At 43.0% G+C, this 17,527-nt stretch overlaps 1 protein-coding gene across 1 annotated transcript in view; it reads right to left on the reverse strand.

The window, feature by feature from the left end:
• Nucleotides 1-17,527, reverse strand: part of REV3L (REV3 like, DNA directed polymerase zeta catalytic subunit) — a 1,615,620-nt gene that overhangs the window by 850,101 nt on the left and 747,992 nt on the right. Inside the window, exon 10 of the mRNA XM_069607775.1 lies at nt 3,822-3,950. Within this exon, the coding sequence (XP_069463876.1) occupies nt 3,822-3,950 (129 nt within the window). The remainder of the gene's footprint in view (nt 1-3,821; nt 3,951-17,527) is intronic.

Here is a 17,527-nt window from a genome sequence, read left to right on the forward strand (position 1 = left end):
TCAACAAGTCCCTGGACACCATCTATATCTCTGATCCATCCCAGGACTTCGTCCCAGTAGACCCTGATTTGTGGACATTCCCACCACATGTGCCAATAGTCGGCGATTGCTCCACATTCATGCCAACACAGGGGTTAGTTGTTTGATACATTCGGGATAGCCTACTTGGGTCATATTGCCACCTATGTAGAAGCTTAACGGCATGTATTTTATATTGAGATGGTATCAATGTTTTGAATGTTGCACGCCACATTTTGTCCCATGTGTCCTCATCAATGTCTGTACCCAGGTCCCTCTCCCATCTTACTCTGAGGTGTTCTGTATTACCTTTTCCCGCATCTATTAATGTTTTGTACATGACGGATATTAGGCCCTTCATGCTTGTTCTGGAATCGAGTAACTTCTCAAAGGGGGTAAATTCCCTGCTCAATGTATCCTTCCATTCCTGTTTGGTCAGTACTCCTTTTATCTGTAAAAAGTGGAATGTGGACAGTACTCCTATTCCTAGCGGTTCTGCCAGCTCCGGTAACATTATGAAGGATTCGCTTTGCACAAGCTGACCTACTCTTTCCAGCCCTGCCTCGTACCAGGTCTGGAATCTCTCAACATTGGGGATATGATCGTATATACCCGGGTACCATAAGTGGCTTAGTGGTGAAGGCCATGTGGTAATCCTTCTCGTCTCTGTGCCTTCTTTCCATATGTCCCAAATAGTCGCCAGGATTGGATTTGCCTTGGACCTAGTCAGAATTCTCTTTCTTGGGGCCCATAACCACTCAGACCGTTGCCGGGTGGAAATAATGGTTATCCATTGTGGTTCACTCGGGTTTCATAGGTGGGGGAGGAGTACCCGTAATTTGGCTGCTTCATAGTATCGTTTGAGGTCCGGGAGGCCTAACCCCCCCTTTGTCCTTGGGCAGTGTTGGTGTGTCATATGCTATTCTAGAATTCTTCCCTTGCCACAGGAATTGTAGGATTACCCTCTTAACCTCCAGGAAATAGCCCTTTGGGATTGTAATGGGTAGCATTTGAAAGGGGTACAGAAATCTAGGGAGGCAGACCATTTTTATCGTGTTGAGGCACCCTAACCAGGAAATTGTCAATTTGCTCCATCTAGCCAGGTCCGCATGGAAGTTTCCAAGGAGTTTAGGGAAATTGGCCTTGTATAAGGTTTGGGAATAGTTTCTTACCTGTAACTCCATTTCTCCAGCATTGATATCTTTCATGGATTCACATTTCTTATACCCATCTACAGCCCTCTCTCCCTCCTAAGATAAGCCTGGCTGCTCGGTCCATGCTACCAACATCTCAGGTGGTACAGCCTTACACTAAGAGTTGGAGATGTTTATTGTCTAAGGTAAAGTTTTATAAAGCCCATAGATGGACCTTAGAATAACTTTCCTAACAGCACTAGACCAGTGTTTCCTTATATACAACTAAAGGGAGTCTTACTGGACAAAACCTGGGGGGGGGGAACCTGTGTAGCTGTAGAGACCTAACGTCATTTGAGAAATTACAATGTCGAAGAGGAAATCGAGGGTCCTTACACCCTTATAGTGCTAATATGGCGTACTCTTCAGACTCATAGGTTATTTTATTAGGCTTTATACTGCACATCGCTGGCCTCTGCATGTGTTCCAGGTTCTCTAGCCACTCAGAGCGGGTGGGATTTGCTTTGTCGGGATGAGAGGGAAAGTGTGCTCTTGTGTTGATGAGTGCAGACCAGCAGTACCCTGAGCTTTGCGCACATGTGAGTTTCTAGGTATTTCATGATAAGTGCATCAAGGAGTTTGTTCGCATAAAGGAGACTTCTTGTGCCCATAGTGCTAGGGTACACTGCCCTGGTGTTGTGGTATTAAGTTGTTTTCAGAGGTGTAGTGTTCTCCTGTTTGCAATCAAACCAGGTGGATGTTAAGAAACAATGTGTGAGAGGTGTAACGCTCACCTGGTATCCGCGGGGACGTCACTCAGCCTGTTCTGACCTCCTACGACCTCAAATCCTTCCCTGGAGTCTACTGGACTGGAGACTGGGCCTGACACACGATTGGTACAGTTTAACTCCCTATTGTCTGTGTGCTTGAACCCCTTCTTCCCCGGGGTCCAACCCTTCCCTTTGAGCCACAGCTCACCTTGTTTTCTTGGAAAGTGTGCTCTCCGTCCTGCTTTCAGCGCAGGGGCGTGTTGATTGATGCAGGCTCGTTGCTGCCTAGTTACTTCACTGGCAAGAGTCCGACAGGTAAGTATAATGAGTCTTTTGAACAGTTCTCCAACTTCGTTCCTCTTCTTCCTTAGATGATGGCCGGCGTCCGGGGATGGCGACGTGCTACTGAGATGAGTAGCGCTGAAGATGAGAGCGCGATGCGCAATGCGCCCCTTTCGTATTTGTATTGAACTGAGTTCTTTTTCTGTGTCTTTTAGGTGCCGCAACGTTTTCAGCGTGGATGCCGGTTATGACGAAGAAATGCGGTGAGTAAGCGCGGTATGCGGCGCCTCTCGATGTTTCCACGCTAACCTGGAGTGTCTTTTCCCTCTTGCAGATGGATGAGAAGTTCTGGAGACAGAGTTCCCCCAGAGCGGCTACGATTCAGGTAAGTGTTTGAAGCTCGTACAGTCTTTAAAAATAAGCAAAGATTTGCTGAATGCTTACTAATGCCTTTTTTCTGTTCTTTTCCCTTTTCCTTAGGAAGCGGCATGCCGGGATGGGAATAACCCCGCCGAAGATGCCCGCAGAACAGAAGAAGCGATGAATGATGGGCAGAAGCGTCGCAAGGTAAGGCTGTTCCTAACGGTTTTCTTGTTCTTGCAGGAGCTGAGCGCAGAAGAAAGATGCAGGCCTACTGGAGACCGATTCGAACACGGTGAGTGTCACGCTGCAGGTGCAGAAAACACAAAGCATGTTTCTCAGCCTGGGTGTGGCTTAAATAGTCTCTGGGTATCCCAGGTGTCTCTGGGCTGAACCACGCCCAAAAAACTACACTGCACATGCAGTTCTGGGAACCTAAATATGTGGGGGCATCCATCTTGTCCCCATCAATGCACTACAAGTCCAATCCCCAATGTTATCCTATGGGAGTGAGTGAGTCTGGTGCCACAAGCGCCATGACTCCAAGTGGGTCTTTGGAGGGATGGAGAGGCCATTGAGGGCCATGTAGGTGATCGTGGCCTGGCTCCAGCCTGACATCTTGGAGGGCTGGGGACATGAGGGGCAGGAATCATGACAGAGGTTTAGTCGGTATGTGTGTTTTTACATATAAATTCAAGTGGTTGGTAGAGGCTAAAGGGAGACAAAAGAGCACAAGTACAACTACAGGTCATCGAATAATGCAATCCGCATCAACGGCACCATGAATTGAGACACCAGACTGCGATCAATCAGACACTTGAGCTGTGTAGCAAAAGCCAATTCGGACATGGCTAAGATGCTACAAAACCATACCAATGGCATGCTGTACTCTATACAAAAAAACATCTGAGTATAGGCAGCAAAACAAGTTCTAAATACAAATGTATTAAGAAGTCAACATTTTCTGTGAAACATATAAATCCCATACTTCTGCTCAGCTTATGCACATGCTACACTGTTCGTAATCAAGCAGCCAGTGACAGCAGGATACACATTTTATAGAATAAACAAATCTTCATCCATAAAGTCATGGCCCTTTTGGCTCAGAGTTGCTCTTGTTCAATGGAAAATTGTACATCAATTTCTATGGTTGCCATCAAAATAAAATTCTGTTAACTAAAAAGGTACTTATTCGATAATTAAAAAGTGATGACAAGCCGGACTATGTTACAGTTAACATCATTAACACTATACTTACTGAAAACTGGGGACTGGCTGAGCCTCTGAGATAAAGGTTGAAATATCTGGCTAGCTTCCATGATGTTCAAAATGGCTTCTTCGTCAATAACTGCATCCTGTAAGTTGCTCCCATTTTTCCTGGTATTTCCTTAATAAAGACACAAAGGTTAATTATCACAGAAACTCAAAATATTCTATTATGTGAGAACACATTTGGTTAAAGGAATGAGTGGTAACAGGAATACAGTGCAAAATCTAGGTGTCAAAATGTCAGAATTTGGGAAGTAAAAAATCTACACTCTTTACAGAGTTATGCAGTAATACATTATTGGGCCTCATTACGAGTCCGGCGGTAAAACCGCCTGGTTACTGCCGGACTCGTATTACCATTCAGCCTCCGTGATTCCCGGAATTACCGGGGCATTACAACCCCGGTTTTCCGGGAATCACGGAGGCGGAATGGTGTAAATCCCCATTCCCATTGAGTCCTATGGGACTCAATGGAAATCGGGATCATGGAAACACCGGCAGCATCTCGTAATGCTGCCGGTGTTTCCTCGTCCGCCTGCATGCGGGAGGTGTTAAACCCGCCAGGTCAGACCTGGCGGGAACATCACCTCCCGCCTGCAGGGGTCGGGATCAGGCGGTCCGGAAACAACGGTGGCGGCGGGTTTACCGCCACCGTTATTTCCGGACCGCCAGGGTCGTAATGAGGCCCATTGTTTTGTTTAGCACTGAGCCTACTCAATTTTCTCCTAATTTCATTAATTGCAGCAATTTCCTACAAGCAACAACGTGGAACTAACAAAGGAAAAAATATATGAAATATATTCCTTTTAATATTTAGAAGAAAACACTCAGCAATCCCATATACCTGTAAGAATGTAGCCAACTTAGTTTTTTAAATGTTAACTCAGGCTACAATAACATATCTGCAGAGTTTATTGCATAGATTAACAGTTCTCACTCTACAAGAAAAAGCTTTATCCTTTGCAACCGACAACCTTCGGCCCAATTTGTTTTTATAAGACCATGTCGGCTCTACCTTTGTGCAAATGAACAGATCCCACCATTCCATCTTTCTGAAGAGCTTAATGTGACTGAACCTAATGCGAGTGGATTTAAACTGATCAACCCTTAACACTTCACTGAGCATGTGTGCTCATGGAAAAAGTGTTGAAGTTGATAATCATTTTGAAGAATTTGAAAAAAAGCATACTAAATACAAATTGGAAGCACTAGATAAGTTGCCAACGGAGGATTTGATTGTCATAAAAAGTGCAAATAGGAGTGGGGGAATTGTGGTATGGGACAACCAGAAATATTATGCAGTCTCGCTTTGGTTTTTCCATAACACTGACCATTTGCCCTTATCCTCAGAACCTACCAGTTCTACGGTTACAAAAACCTGCCAAGTACAGCAAGGAATCATAACATATGCAAAAATTATTTTTTTGGTTTTCAATGTACAGATCCATGTTTGGCAACATTTTATATTTTGCTCAAAGGACATACGGATACTGGGAACCTGCCTTGCCACTTGACAATATCAGTGTGTGGGTTCATTTCTTGAACGTTTGTCAAAACATATGGATTTTATAAAACTGTTGGCACAAACAGCTAGAACTTACTAGAGGTCATCATAATCATTGAGGGACAAGAAGCTGAACAGGTAGCAGCATTCTTGTAACTTTTGACATGGAATTACAGTATACCAATATCCCTCAAAAGTGAGCAATACAGGGGCTGTTTGAATGTCTGTATAATTTCTGGCTCTCACCACATGATATAACTAGTTCATTCATAGTATACTATGCAAATATTGCACTAACTAGAAATGTTCTACTCATTAAGGGCCAGTTTACTGACCAGTGCGAGGGTACCACCATGGGATCTGCTGCTGCACTCACTTTGGTGAATATATATGTGGCCAGGATGAGGAATAGTATTTTTTCAGACAAATCCATTTAAGCAATCAACCTTATGGAAGAGCTATGTCAATGACATTTATGGCAAGGTACAAATTCTCAATTACAAACTTTTTCCAGTTTGACTCAGTGGTTTAGAACAAATTCTTCAGTTTACAGAGAATAAGATCACTGTCATTGCAAAACTACTGATAAAAAAAAGTCAACTTTACTTTTCATCAGTCAACATCCGGAGGCTCTTAAGGAGAATGTATCTTATTGCCAATTCCTTAGTGAGAAGAAACTGTCCAACTAGCGAGGATTATATAAAGGAAGCATGGATTCTTAAATTACATCTATTGGCTTGTGGCGACCTGAAGAGAACGTTCAATCATTTCTTTAAAAGAGCTAGATGGACTCACTGGGCAGGTCTATGTTGTAAAGAATGTGAATCATACTCTGAATGCGTAGTCTTTGGCACTATTTATTGGCAATAGAGTAAGACATTGGGAAAACCAACAGAAGATTTGGCATATTTTAAAAATGCAACATTACCTCTTGCTCGCTTTGATTTTAAGAAAGGGAAGAATCTCAAAGTCTTTTGTTAGTTCTTTGAGACTGGTGGCTGCTAGTCCTGTGGAAACTCAGAACTCTGCAATTTACAAAACACAAGAGGGCACTATCATTGTGGTAGACGTAGTGTCTGTACGCTCTATACAAAAAAAAAACCTTTCAATATGCAAAAAAGACTTGGGAACTGAATACACAAACTACATGCTTTTCAAAAAAATTGTAACTCCTGTAATTATGTGCCCTTGCAAGAACGGCATGTGTGGATAAGATTGCGAGGTCAGTCAACCTAAGGGTAACGGAATATTGCTCGAAAATTCACACAAGAGGTGGTGGTGCCACTAGTGCAACATTTTGTTGACTTTGGACATACTGAAGAAGACCTCTTCAGTGTGGGTGATTTTCAAAGACATACTGGACCAGAGTAGCAGTTCCATCTACTTAAGAATATCAGAAAAAAACAACGGTGGATATAGAATTAAAAAGATACAACTTTTGAGCAACACCTTTTTGAGGAGAAACTAGCACCCTTTAAACAATTTGCTCATTGGACAGATGTTTTTGATCTAGATTGATTTATACTGTTTAACTAATGTCTTGAGTCAACTATCAGTAGCAGAACAAGTTACTTACCCCTGGTAGCGTTCTTTCGACTGGATGTTCCTCCCACGTATTCCTCATATCATTTAATAGTACCAATCTGGAGCCCCAGATTGGCCAAAGATAGCAGAAAGAATAAAACATCTGGTGTTTTACACATAAAAGGATCTACATTCTTTTCTCTGCAACAGTTGCAGAATGTATTCCAATGGCACAAAGACTTCGTTGCTGGCCTTCTGGCAGAAAGCAAAATCTCCATTACGTCATGCAGGAGGTCCCAATCCTTTTACCTCAACCTTTCAGAAACTATGCGTAAAGGTTGAGTGTCTTGACCTCTGGATGGAGAACCTGACCCTCCAACAGAGAGGCACGATCCTCTCTTTGTGGAAGCCATATTGGAGGGCAGATGGACATGTCCAGAAGGTCCGGGTACCACATGCCCCCGGCCCAATTTGGTGCAATTAGGATCATGTGTTTCCCAAACTTTCTCAACCTCCCGATTACTTGAGGAATGACAGGGACCGGAGGATACGTGTATAGGAGTGGAAATTCCCAGTCCATCACTAACGCGTCCCATAGAGCTCCTCTTGGGGGAAATTCCCTGGAGTAGTAAAGTCCGCACTTCTGGTTGGCACTTGTCGCAAACAGATCCACTTGAGGGGTTCCCCAAAGGGTGAAGATCTCTTAAAGGACTTCCAGAGCTAGTTACCACTCATGGGAGACTGTGCTCTGCTTGCTCAGAGCGTCCGCCGCCATATTCTCCTCTCCGGATAGGTGAACTGCCGACTGGGAGATTCCTTCTTGAATTGCCCACAACTAGAGCTGCATTGCCTCTCTGCACAGTGGTAGTGACCTTACACCTCCTTTCTTGCTGAGGTAATACATGGCCTCTGCGTTAACCGTCATTATCAGGACATTCTTTCTCCGTACAGAGGGCAGAAAGGCTTTCAGCGCTAGTCCGATTGCCCTTAGCTCCAAAAGATTGGTATGTAGTTTGGACTCTGATGGAGACCAACGACCACTGACTGTCTGATCATTGGGGTGGGGCTCCCCACCTTGTGAGTGAGGCGTCCGTCACTACTGTTCTCTCCGGCAATGGTTGGCAAAAAGGTTCTCCCTTCAGAATTTTGTCCTCGGAGACACACCAGCTTGAAACCTGAAGTAGGTCCAACATCTTTACTGAGAACTAGGACCATTGAGTTCTTAGAGCCCATTGAAGGGATCTCATTCTCAGACGGGCTTCTGGCACCAGATAAATGCACGATGCCATGAGGCCGAGCAACCTCAAAAAAAATAATAAAAAGAGACATTGGCCATTATGAAATTTGGTAACCATCTGAACAATGTCTTGCGCCCTCACCTCGGGGTGGCAAGCTCTTTCCCAAGGTGGTATACAGGACAGGTCAGATGAATTGGAGTTTTTGAGAAGGTGTCATATGGGACTTCTTGTAAATGAGGGAGAAGCCCAGTCTGTGAAGAGAGTGGCAGGAGACGTTGAGATGATCGGCTTGTTCGGGAGAACGCACCCTGATTAGCCAATTGTCCAAGTAAGGGCAGGCGTGAATCCCCCCCCTCTCCTGAGACTCGCTGCCACCACCGCCATCAGTTTGGTGAAAACCCTTGGGCGTAGGCCTGCCCAAAAGCCGGAACTCGAAATTGATAATGAGAACTGCCAACTGCGAACCTCAGGTATTTTCTGTACTTGAGATGTATTAGCACATGAAAATAAGCATCCTGAAGGTCCAATGACACTATCCAATCCTGGAGTTGGAGGGCCTGAATGATCTGATGAAGTGTGCTCATCTTGAACTTGTCCTTCCTGAGGAACTTGTTCAAGTATCTCAACTCCAAGATGAGTCTCAGTCCTCCGTCCTTCTTGTGTATTAGGAAATAAGGGGAATATCATCCCGTGTTCCTCACCGCTACAGGCACTGGTTCTACATTACCTTTCTCTAGCAGGGTTAAAATCTCATGCACAAGGAGTGGATCCGGAATCCTCAAAGAGTGGTTCCCCAGTGGATTGTTCTGAGGTATCCTTATAAAAGGAAGGCAGTAACCATGGGCTACGGTTTCTAGAGCCCAAGCATCTGAGGTAATGTCTTGCCACTCTTATAGATGCTGAGACAGCCTACCCCCCACCAATGTCCCCTCTAATTATTTTTCTCTAAGTGCAGAACTGGTTGCCTTTTGTGCGCACTTTATTTTTCAAGTGCGCAATTGGCTAACGAGGTAAGCCACTTTGTGAGCATGCATAGTTAGTGAGCTACAATCTCCGAAGAGAGTTTGGAAAGTAATTGCCCCTTCCAAACTCCTGCAATTCTTTAATAATCCATATGAAAGGTGCACTTTACAACACTTTTTCCAAACACCCAAGTAAAAAAAAATATTTTATATGTAATTCAGTATCAATCAGTTCAAGACCTCAAGATGTGCCACAGTAGCTTGCAAAAGGACTCCTGTGCAGAGAGAAATGTGTGCTTTATGTCACTGGAAAAACACTCATGTGGATTACAAAAAACAAATATTGTTTTTCATAACTGATGTGGCTATGAAAAATCAGACAGGATAGAATATTTGCAGATGGGATAAAGGCAACTAAAAGGAATGTGTCAGAAAACATGCCAATAGGAGTTCATGTGCCACTCATAATGTGTGTAAAGATGATAATTGAATCAGAATAACTGCATCACAGAATATGATGATCAAAATTTACTAGCTTTTACTTACTATCCACATTATGCTCTCCTTTGATATGATATATGACTTTCAACGCACCTATACACAGTATTTCAAGGCGCGACGAGGCAAGGGAGGGGGAACAGAGGGAAGACAGACAACAATCTTACTAGGCCAGGTGTCATCCAGATCACGCAAGTGCAGTTGAAGGGGGAAAGGAAAGCGCGAGGGGGGGGGGGGGGGAAATAGTGCAGTACATGGCATAATAAATAACAAGATAAATAAAAGAACGGGCAGCTAGTGGCAAGTGCAGGGTGAGTGCAGACATAAGTGCAGGTGGGGGGTGACTATAGGGATACAGAATACAGTCCTCAGGTGCAGGGGTTACACCAGGGAGGCAGTGTAGCCGTGCAACTGGCAGGGCATGGGCCCGAGATCAGAAGGGTGGCCAGGTAACCCAGCAGTATCAGTATCAGCAGGACTTCAGCAGTGGAGAGGGGGAGAGAAAGCTAAAGCAAAGAAGGTGATTTTAAGGTGCTTCCGGAACCAAAGATGGTTCTCCTCATGTTTCAGGGAGGCAGGGAGGCTGTTCCAGAGAGACCCCATCAGAAGAAAGATCTACCACCAAAAAGATTGGGACCCAGTGAGAGGTGAGCATTCAGTTGACTCGGCTTAGAAATGGGTGATAAGTAAACATAGAGGGACATTTGATGGAAAGATGACATCAAAAGTGTCCCCCTTTAGAAAAAGTGAAACAACGAGTCTTCTCTGTCAGTTGACTGTCAGCCTAATGAAATAGAGCTTCCAAAGGGAAAATGTGTAATTGTAGACACATGAAACGAAGAGAGTAAATCATGTTTAATGTTAGGGAAAGTGTGAAAGTGGATAATAATTAGACCACCTAAGTATTAATACATCCCTGCTGTCCATATTGGTAATAGAGATGAAGTTGTTAGATGTTTTGAAGTACTTTCTTTGCACAAAAAATGTTTTAATTACCATGTTTTAAAGTTTAAATGTTTGTTTTTTAGAAAGATTGCAAATTGTGGCATACCATTAAGTGTGTGAAAACCAGAATATGAACTAAGCCCGAGTGTCCTGAAGACAGTACCAACAGGATACGCAATAGGGATTATTTGCCTCGCCTATTCTTAAAGATACAATTCTATGTTGGTTCTAGAAAGACATTCTTATGAAAGTGTTGGCACAGTCCGTTTTGCCCGGAGAAATTGGGAAGGGCATAAATAAGAGTGGTGGTTCTAAGAGGAGAATACACCATAGAAAGGCATAGAAAAGGTTTTCTAAGCATATATTTCTATGCTTTCAGTTGAAATGAAGAAATATGTACACACAAAGATATGTGGTTGAGTATGTGTTTGGAACACATTGATGTGGAGTTTTAACATTGTACATTTGAATTGATAACATGTTGTGATAAATATTAAAATATGTGTATTTTTCGATAATCACATGGTGAAGTGCCCTTTGTTTGGGTTAAAGAATCCAAAGAACTAAGTACACATACATCTAGGTTGGCTCACTCTGAGCGGCAAGGGAAGGAAGCTGATTTGTGGGATTTTCTTTAATTTGTGTTTCATTATCCTCACCCACTCAGCCCCTAAAAAGAGGATTATTGCAGCTCACGTAAAACTTGAGCTTAGAGACATATACACCATCCAGTTGTATTCCCTAAAAACAGAAGAAATGCGCCCATTAAAAAGGGGAAACAATGAACACATAGGAACCAACCCCAGGCTTCTGCACACAAAGCTCCACTGATATTGTTTTGAATCAACAGAGCAGTGGCATTGGAAGGATCTCTAATAATATTTCTTACCAATCCCAAGATGAATTTTAAGGGCAACAAACATCTTTTAATAAGCATGAAGTATTCCTGTTGGCAAAGCCAATTACTTTTTTACCCTCTCAAAAATCATCTAACTCTAAGTAGGAAGCAAATACTTACCAGAGCCGTGCTTCTTGTTAGGGAGAATTCTTTTATAAAGCTAATTTCCCAAACCTAGTGAATCCCCCATCAGCTTTGCTGGATTTCTGGGGTTTGTTTTTTTCTCCTGCTAAGAGTGAGACTCTTTTTCTCCCACTCTTAGGAATAATTTGAGGTATGTCTGACTTTTTGTATGCTTATGGGCTATGGGGTCTTTTTACTCCATAGGGTATCATCTGTTTTAGTGTATGTGTTACACAGCACCCTCAGCGCAGTAACACAGGGGTGTCATAGGGACCCCCAAACAGACTCCATACCTTGGGACTGACTACTGTCTCCCAGGGCATGTAAAGTCACCATTGACTTTACTAGTCCAAAATTGTGAACAGAACTAGTACAAACCATCATATTGTGTAAGTACTGGAAAGGGTTAATTAGATTGCCCCTGGGTCTGTTTCCAAGGGGGCACTGTCCAGTCCCCCCTTGTCGAGTTTCTGGCTGGTGGCAGTGGTTACCACGCAAAATATTCCACCAGAATATTTCCTATGGGATTTTCCCATTGATTTTAAACGCACCACTTTTTGGTGCAATGTTAAAGATACTGCTGGTTTATTTATTTAATATAAAATCACCGGTTGGGTCTTTTCACCAGAACTCTTTCCTAAAATGGCGTTTGTGTCCGTCTCTGTAACTCCATCCAAGGTCGGGCCCTTTGTTCCACTTTTTGGCGGGCTTCTCCACAGAAGCCCTCCAACTGGTACCACTCTGTCTGGGTTCCACAGGATGTGTGGGTAAGGGAATTGGCACCCTGGACTGCGTTGCCTTAGCAACTCAAGTCGAACTCTGTTCGGATTGGCCGAGTGGTGAGTGACAGCTAGGCTGTTGAATGGGGGGTTTTCTGCATAAAAGCAGGGCTTTTGGCACTGGAACTTCAGAGGTCGCCACAGGACCTAAGAAATCAAAAGAGGGGAGAACCTGAGCCATCTGCAATGACAACACCACCGATGGAGCCCTGCTGAAACGGCCTCACCACTTTCCCGACGACAAGAGAAGATCTTCTGCTGAAAGAGTCTTCTTCCTCTGAGCTAGTGGGATCAACCAGTTCGCCATTTCACCTTCCAGGACGTCTCTTGGTCGAATCACCCATGCCAAGCACCCTGGCGGCCGGATAGCCAAGCTTCACCACTGTGAACGCGAAGAACAGGAATGCACCTTTTAACCTACGAAGTCCGCGGCTGGTCTCTTCCCTGGGCAGTGCAACGGCTCCAAGTTTCCTCCTCGACGAGATCTTCTCCTCCCCTGGTCGAAATCACGAACTGCACCCGCTGCCAGGAACAACTGCCACAGCTGGAGCTTCCTCAACTTTAAAGGTACTGTGTTCCACCTGGCCTCCCTTTCCACTGTTTGCTAAAGGTGACCCTTAAATCCTTGGCTTTCCAACTGGGTTGGCCCCCAGACCTTCTAACTTTACCTTCTGAATCAACCTAACCTCTTTTGAACATTTTTACAAAAACTTAATGCGTTTCTAAACAGTGTGATCTTGGGCACATTTCACCTTGCTCCATTTAAAGTGGGCCTGGCCTATAAACTTTGGCTCTACAGTAGACTCTGCCTTCACTAACTTGTTTTGGTCTTAGAAAAGTGTTTTAAACTGTTTTATTTTCATGACCTGCCTTTTTCTCTCCTTTTTATTTAATTATTGGAGTACCATCTAATTTACGCACTCGCATCTGTTTTTACAAATAGTGGTGTTTTGACTTAGACTTGTCTAATAATTCTTAAGGGAGGTGTGTATACTTTTCTGATTGTGTTTGAACTTGGTTTCATTTATAGTGCTAGTGTATTTCCTTAAGTGTGTGTTAAATAATTATATACTTTTGATACCAAGCTCTGGTCAGTTTTTGCTTGCTCTGCTGTGTTTTTGGCCCTATTGTGTATCCTCTGTATACTGCCCTACACTTCTTGAGAGAAGTCTGACTGCTCAGCCACAGCTAAAAGGTAAATCTGGGTGGTACAGACTGCTACCAATTGGGTTTACTGCTTACTCCTGTAGTCAATCTTTTTGCAGTGTTCCCCAAGGGAACTGCCCAGGATTCTGCCTAACACTTGTAACCCTGACATAGGAAGTAAAATGACTGGGCACATACAGCCTTTAGTTTTGATCACACTTCCTCACCACAGCCTAGACAAAATTCAACAAGAGACTTAGTGAGGTTTCTTATAATAATTTGCATTTATATAGCGCTACGAACCCTCCGGTATCTGAGTGCTGCTTATTATTACCCACAGTGGGTGGTGCTCATTTATCGACCTCGGAAGGATGAAAGGCTGAGTTTGGCCCTGCCGGGATTCAAACCTGCGACAGGCTCTGCACAGATATCAAAGCAAGCACTCTACTTGCTGTGCTCGTGAGCCCTGTTGAAGTGAATCACATAATTATGCCTTTTAGGTTAATAGCATCAACAGCTTGAGAGCCTTCTTATGTAACTAGGGGTCCCTCTGTAATTCATTGTTATCCTTTAAACAAGATGCAGGGCGATGCTATTATGAGTAAACACAGAGCACATGTTTAAATTGAAATGCCTTCCGCAGCTGATTATGGAAAGAAACCGAAAGTGCAGTTCTCTTAACTGTTACTAGAGTTTCATTTCCTTCAGCAAACAAACACATTTTCTACACTGTACTGCCAAAACAACTGACTTGGTTTTTGAAAGTTACTGATTTGATAATCGCCCTCAAGCAGTGTTATCCTGTGTCCTTTCACCTGTGCCCTTACCCAGCTTCTGTGCTATCCTCCAATGCTAGTTGACAGGGCACTGTAAAATATGAGAGATGGTAGCAGTGAAACACTCACTGGGATATTTACATACGCATAATACTTTAAGCAAAACATATTTAGTGCCTCACCATGATATTATATACATTTTAAGAAAATGTCATGAATCTGCAGGTACACAATTATTTTGCAGAGCATACAAGATCGTTTGCAATTTATTCCACCCTTATATTGCTGGGTAGGTTTATAAATTGCTAAGGTCTATGCCCAATACAACTCTGAACACTTAAAAAGGATGCAGATTGTGTGAAATGCATTCTACTGTCTGAATATCCTTTGACCTAATACTATATACGAGTAACAACCGACATAGCCCATACCAATTATCCCTTGCAGGCCAAGCAAGTGATATTGCAATGTTGTGCTCCACGTATAGGGTAATTATAGCAATACTAAAGTAGGAGACGCAGAGCAGAACATTGGACTACTCAAAATTCTTAGAGAGCAAATTAATATTTGAGTTTTATAATGCGTTAACATGCAATAGACCACTTCAAAGCACTTGCGTGACATATGTACTAAGAATAGGAAGCATGCAATGAGGTTACACATCCAAGTAGCCCGTTTACCTACAGTCAGTATCCGATATTTGAGATGATTATTGGGATACATAGTGATGCTTTAATTATTAATGTTATTAGTGTATTTATTGAGCGCAGACTTGGCTTCGAGAATCATCAGAGTGCTTTACAATCGTAGGGGGAAGAACACAGTGATGGAAACAGAGACAAGGGAGTGGGAGCTAACAGAGGAAGGAAATGGCAGCCAATTTGCAGCAAGAGATCTACAAGCAACCAGGGGAGGAGACGGTTGGGGGGGGCAGAATAAAGTCTCTGGTACGATGGGGAGTGGAGGGTGTGTGGACATGTGTTATGGAAGAGCAGTCCCTTGAAGAGGAAGGTTTTGAGCTCTTTCCTGGACTGTAGCAGCAATGGGGTAAGTGTGATGTTGATGGTTGGCGGTTCCAGAGGCTGGAGCATAATTAAGAGAAGGCTGTTCTTCTCGTTGTTTCCTTCCTGCTCCGTTGTAGTTCAAGCCTTCAGATTTCCTTACTTCTGGTGGATTGCAGCTATGGAGATGCTACGTTTCTCACTGAGGTAGCTTGGGGACTTCAGGGTGACAACCTTGTAGATGATGCAACAGGATTTGAAGATGATACAGGCTTACAGCAGGGCAGGAGCTAGTGCAGTTAGAGGAGGTTCAGGGTTGAATTTTCAGAGTCTTTTAATGAGTGGCGCTGCAGCATGCAGGACACATCTCAGGGGTGCCAGGGTAGTCACTGGAAGACCTTCCAAAAAGGAACTTTTTAATAAGGCATGATGAATAACAGTAGTTCTGGTACTTGAAGTCTATTCAAATTACAAAAAACATAAAATAAGTGGAACACTGGGTTTTGTGGAAAACTTGGCCCAAAGAGGTTTGTGGGTGCGCACCACTAAGGTAGCAGGAACTTAGGTGAATATTAGCAATATAATGGCAGCTGCAGCCGTGTGGTTAGGATGGTGATTTTCCACCGTCACCTGGAAAGACTATCTATGGATAGTGCTAACCTTACAGAGTGCGCTCCTTCATACATATGCCACAACAGTGTCGTATTAATTAATAGGTTTTAAGAGTTGAGAGAGTGAGTAAATAAATATGAGACACACCTTGTAAGTGTATAAAGTAAGGTTCCTGTATTTTTAAATCCAGCATTGGACAGAAGTATTATTTGCATATATTATTGTCCAAATAGAAAAGAAAAGATCCATCCTTTGACAAACAATTAGTCATACATGGAGAGACTTTTGTCACACTTGGTTATTTGCACATATACTAAATATACATTTAGAAAAGATACTTGGTCATGCCAACACGTGTTTCAACCTATCTAGGCCGTCTTCAGGGCGTAAAGCTACGGATAATTGGTGCAATAAACGTATTCAGTGGACAAACCTAGTTTGCACAGAAAGTCTGGGAAGGGAACAGACACAGCGGGGAGGGGCGGGGAAAAATTGCAGGAGAAAAATGTATTTGGGTAAAGGGAAACGAGAAAATAAAAAATGAATATTAGTGGAAAGGTAAACTAAATCATATAAATTTACATTTCAATCATTAACTGATTTTAAAAATGGATATAGCTCTGATTATCCCACTGGAAATCTAGTAGGCGTACTTAGATAAAGTTAGTTAACAGTTTCCAACGTTTTTAGATCTACTATCCAAATATTGATAAGAAAAAAAAAAGGAAATAATTAGCCTGTATCCACCAAGAACTACACAAACAAGTTGCCATGGCTATAAGGTCCTAGGGTTAACGCTTAATGCGCCCGTGTCTCAAAAGATTGAATAATGGTATATTACCTTATGTGTAAATCCTCCTAGCGTTCTTGAAACTTATGCTCTCCTCTGATGAAAATGTATATGGTTCATGGGCCGTGTAAAGTAGATATTTACTAGTGATCAGTTTCCTAAAGGAACAAAAAAAAAGTGAGCCTCAATGATAAGAAGCCTGTGGAGCTATATTCCACTCTAGTGCTGGAGATATAGAGTGTTAAAAGTTTTTTACCGAGATAACCCATCACCTCTTGTGTTTAAATTAACTTTGGGTGTTACCTGAAAGGTAAATGTTGCAGTTGCAAGTAATTACGGTTCACCAGCATTGGTATCTATTAAATATTCATGCCGTATTCTGAAAAAAGAAAGGGGTATGTATATGTAAAAAAATATATGTATTTAGTTTGCTTTACTGATTCAATACATTTACTAATGTTAATAGCGGGCGTATCGTCGTTGGGAGCTTACCGGCTCGGTTGTAATACTGCGACTGTTGTCTGGTGCCATCGGGCAGTGACTGCAGCATCGGCGCGAGCTCGCCGTTGCTATGGTGCCGTGGTGTGTGGTTCCGGTTACATCACGCGTCACGTGACCCAGAAACAAATTAAAGCTGCATTCTTATGGTTAGAAATGTATACAAAAAATATGTTTGCTTGAGGCCAAATTAGGGCAATATGAAAGTTGGTGATTAGTCAAACATTAAACATACAGTATCTCTGATACCATAGTTGAAACAGTGTTCGTCCTCTAGCAATGCAGAGGACCCAGCTGATCATGCGATTGATCACATGTCCGCAGTCGCTAAGCAACTATATCTAAACAGGAAGAGTTCGCTGGTGTTCGTATTATATTGTACGGGCATGTTTGCATGAGTT

Source organism: Ambystoma mexicanum, chromosome 4q (genome assembly GCF_040938575.1).
Source record: "Ambystoma mexicanum isolate Mex_15411 chromosome 4q, UKY_AmexF1_1, whole genome shotgun sequence".
NCBI classification, from domain to species: Eukaryota; Metazoa; Chordata; class Amphibia; order Caudata; family Ambystomatidae; genus Ambystoma; species Ambystoma mexicanum.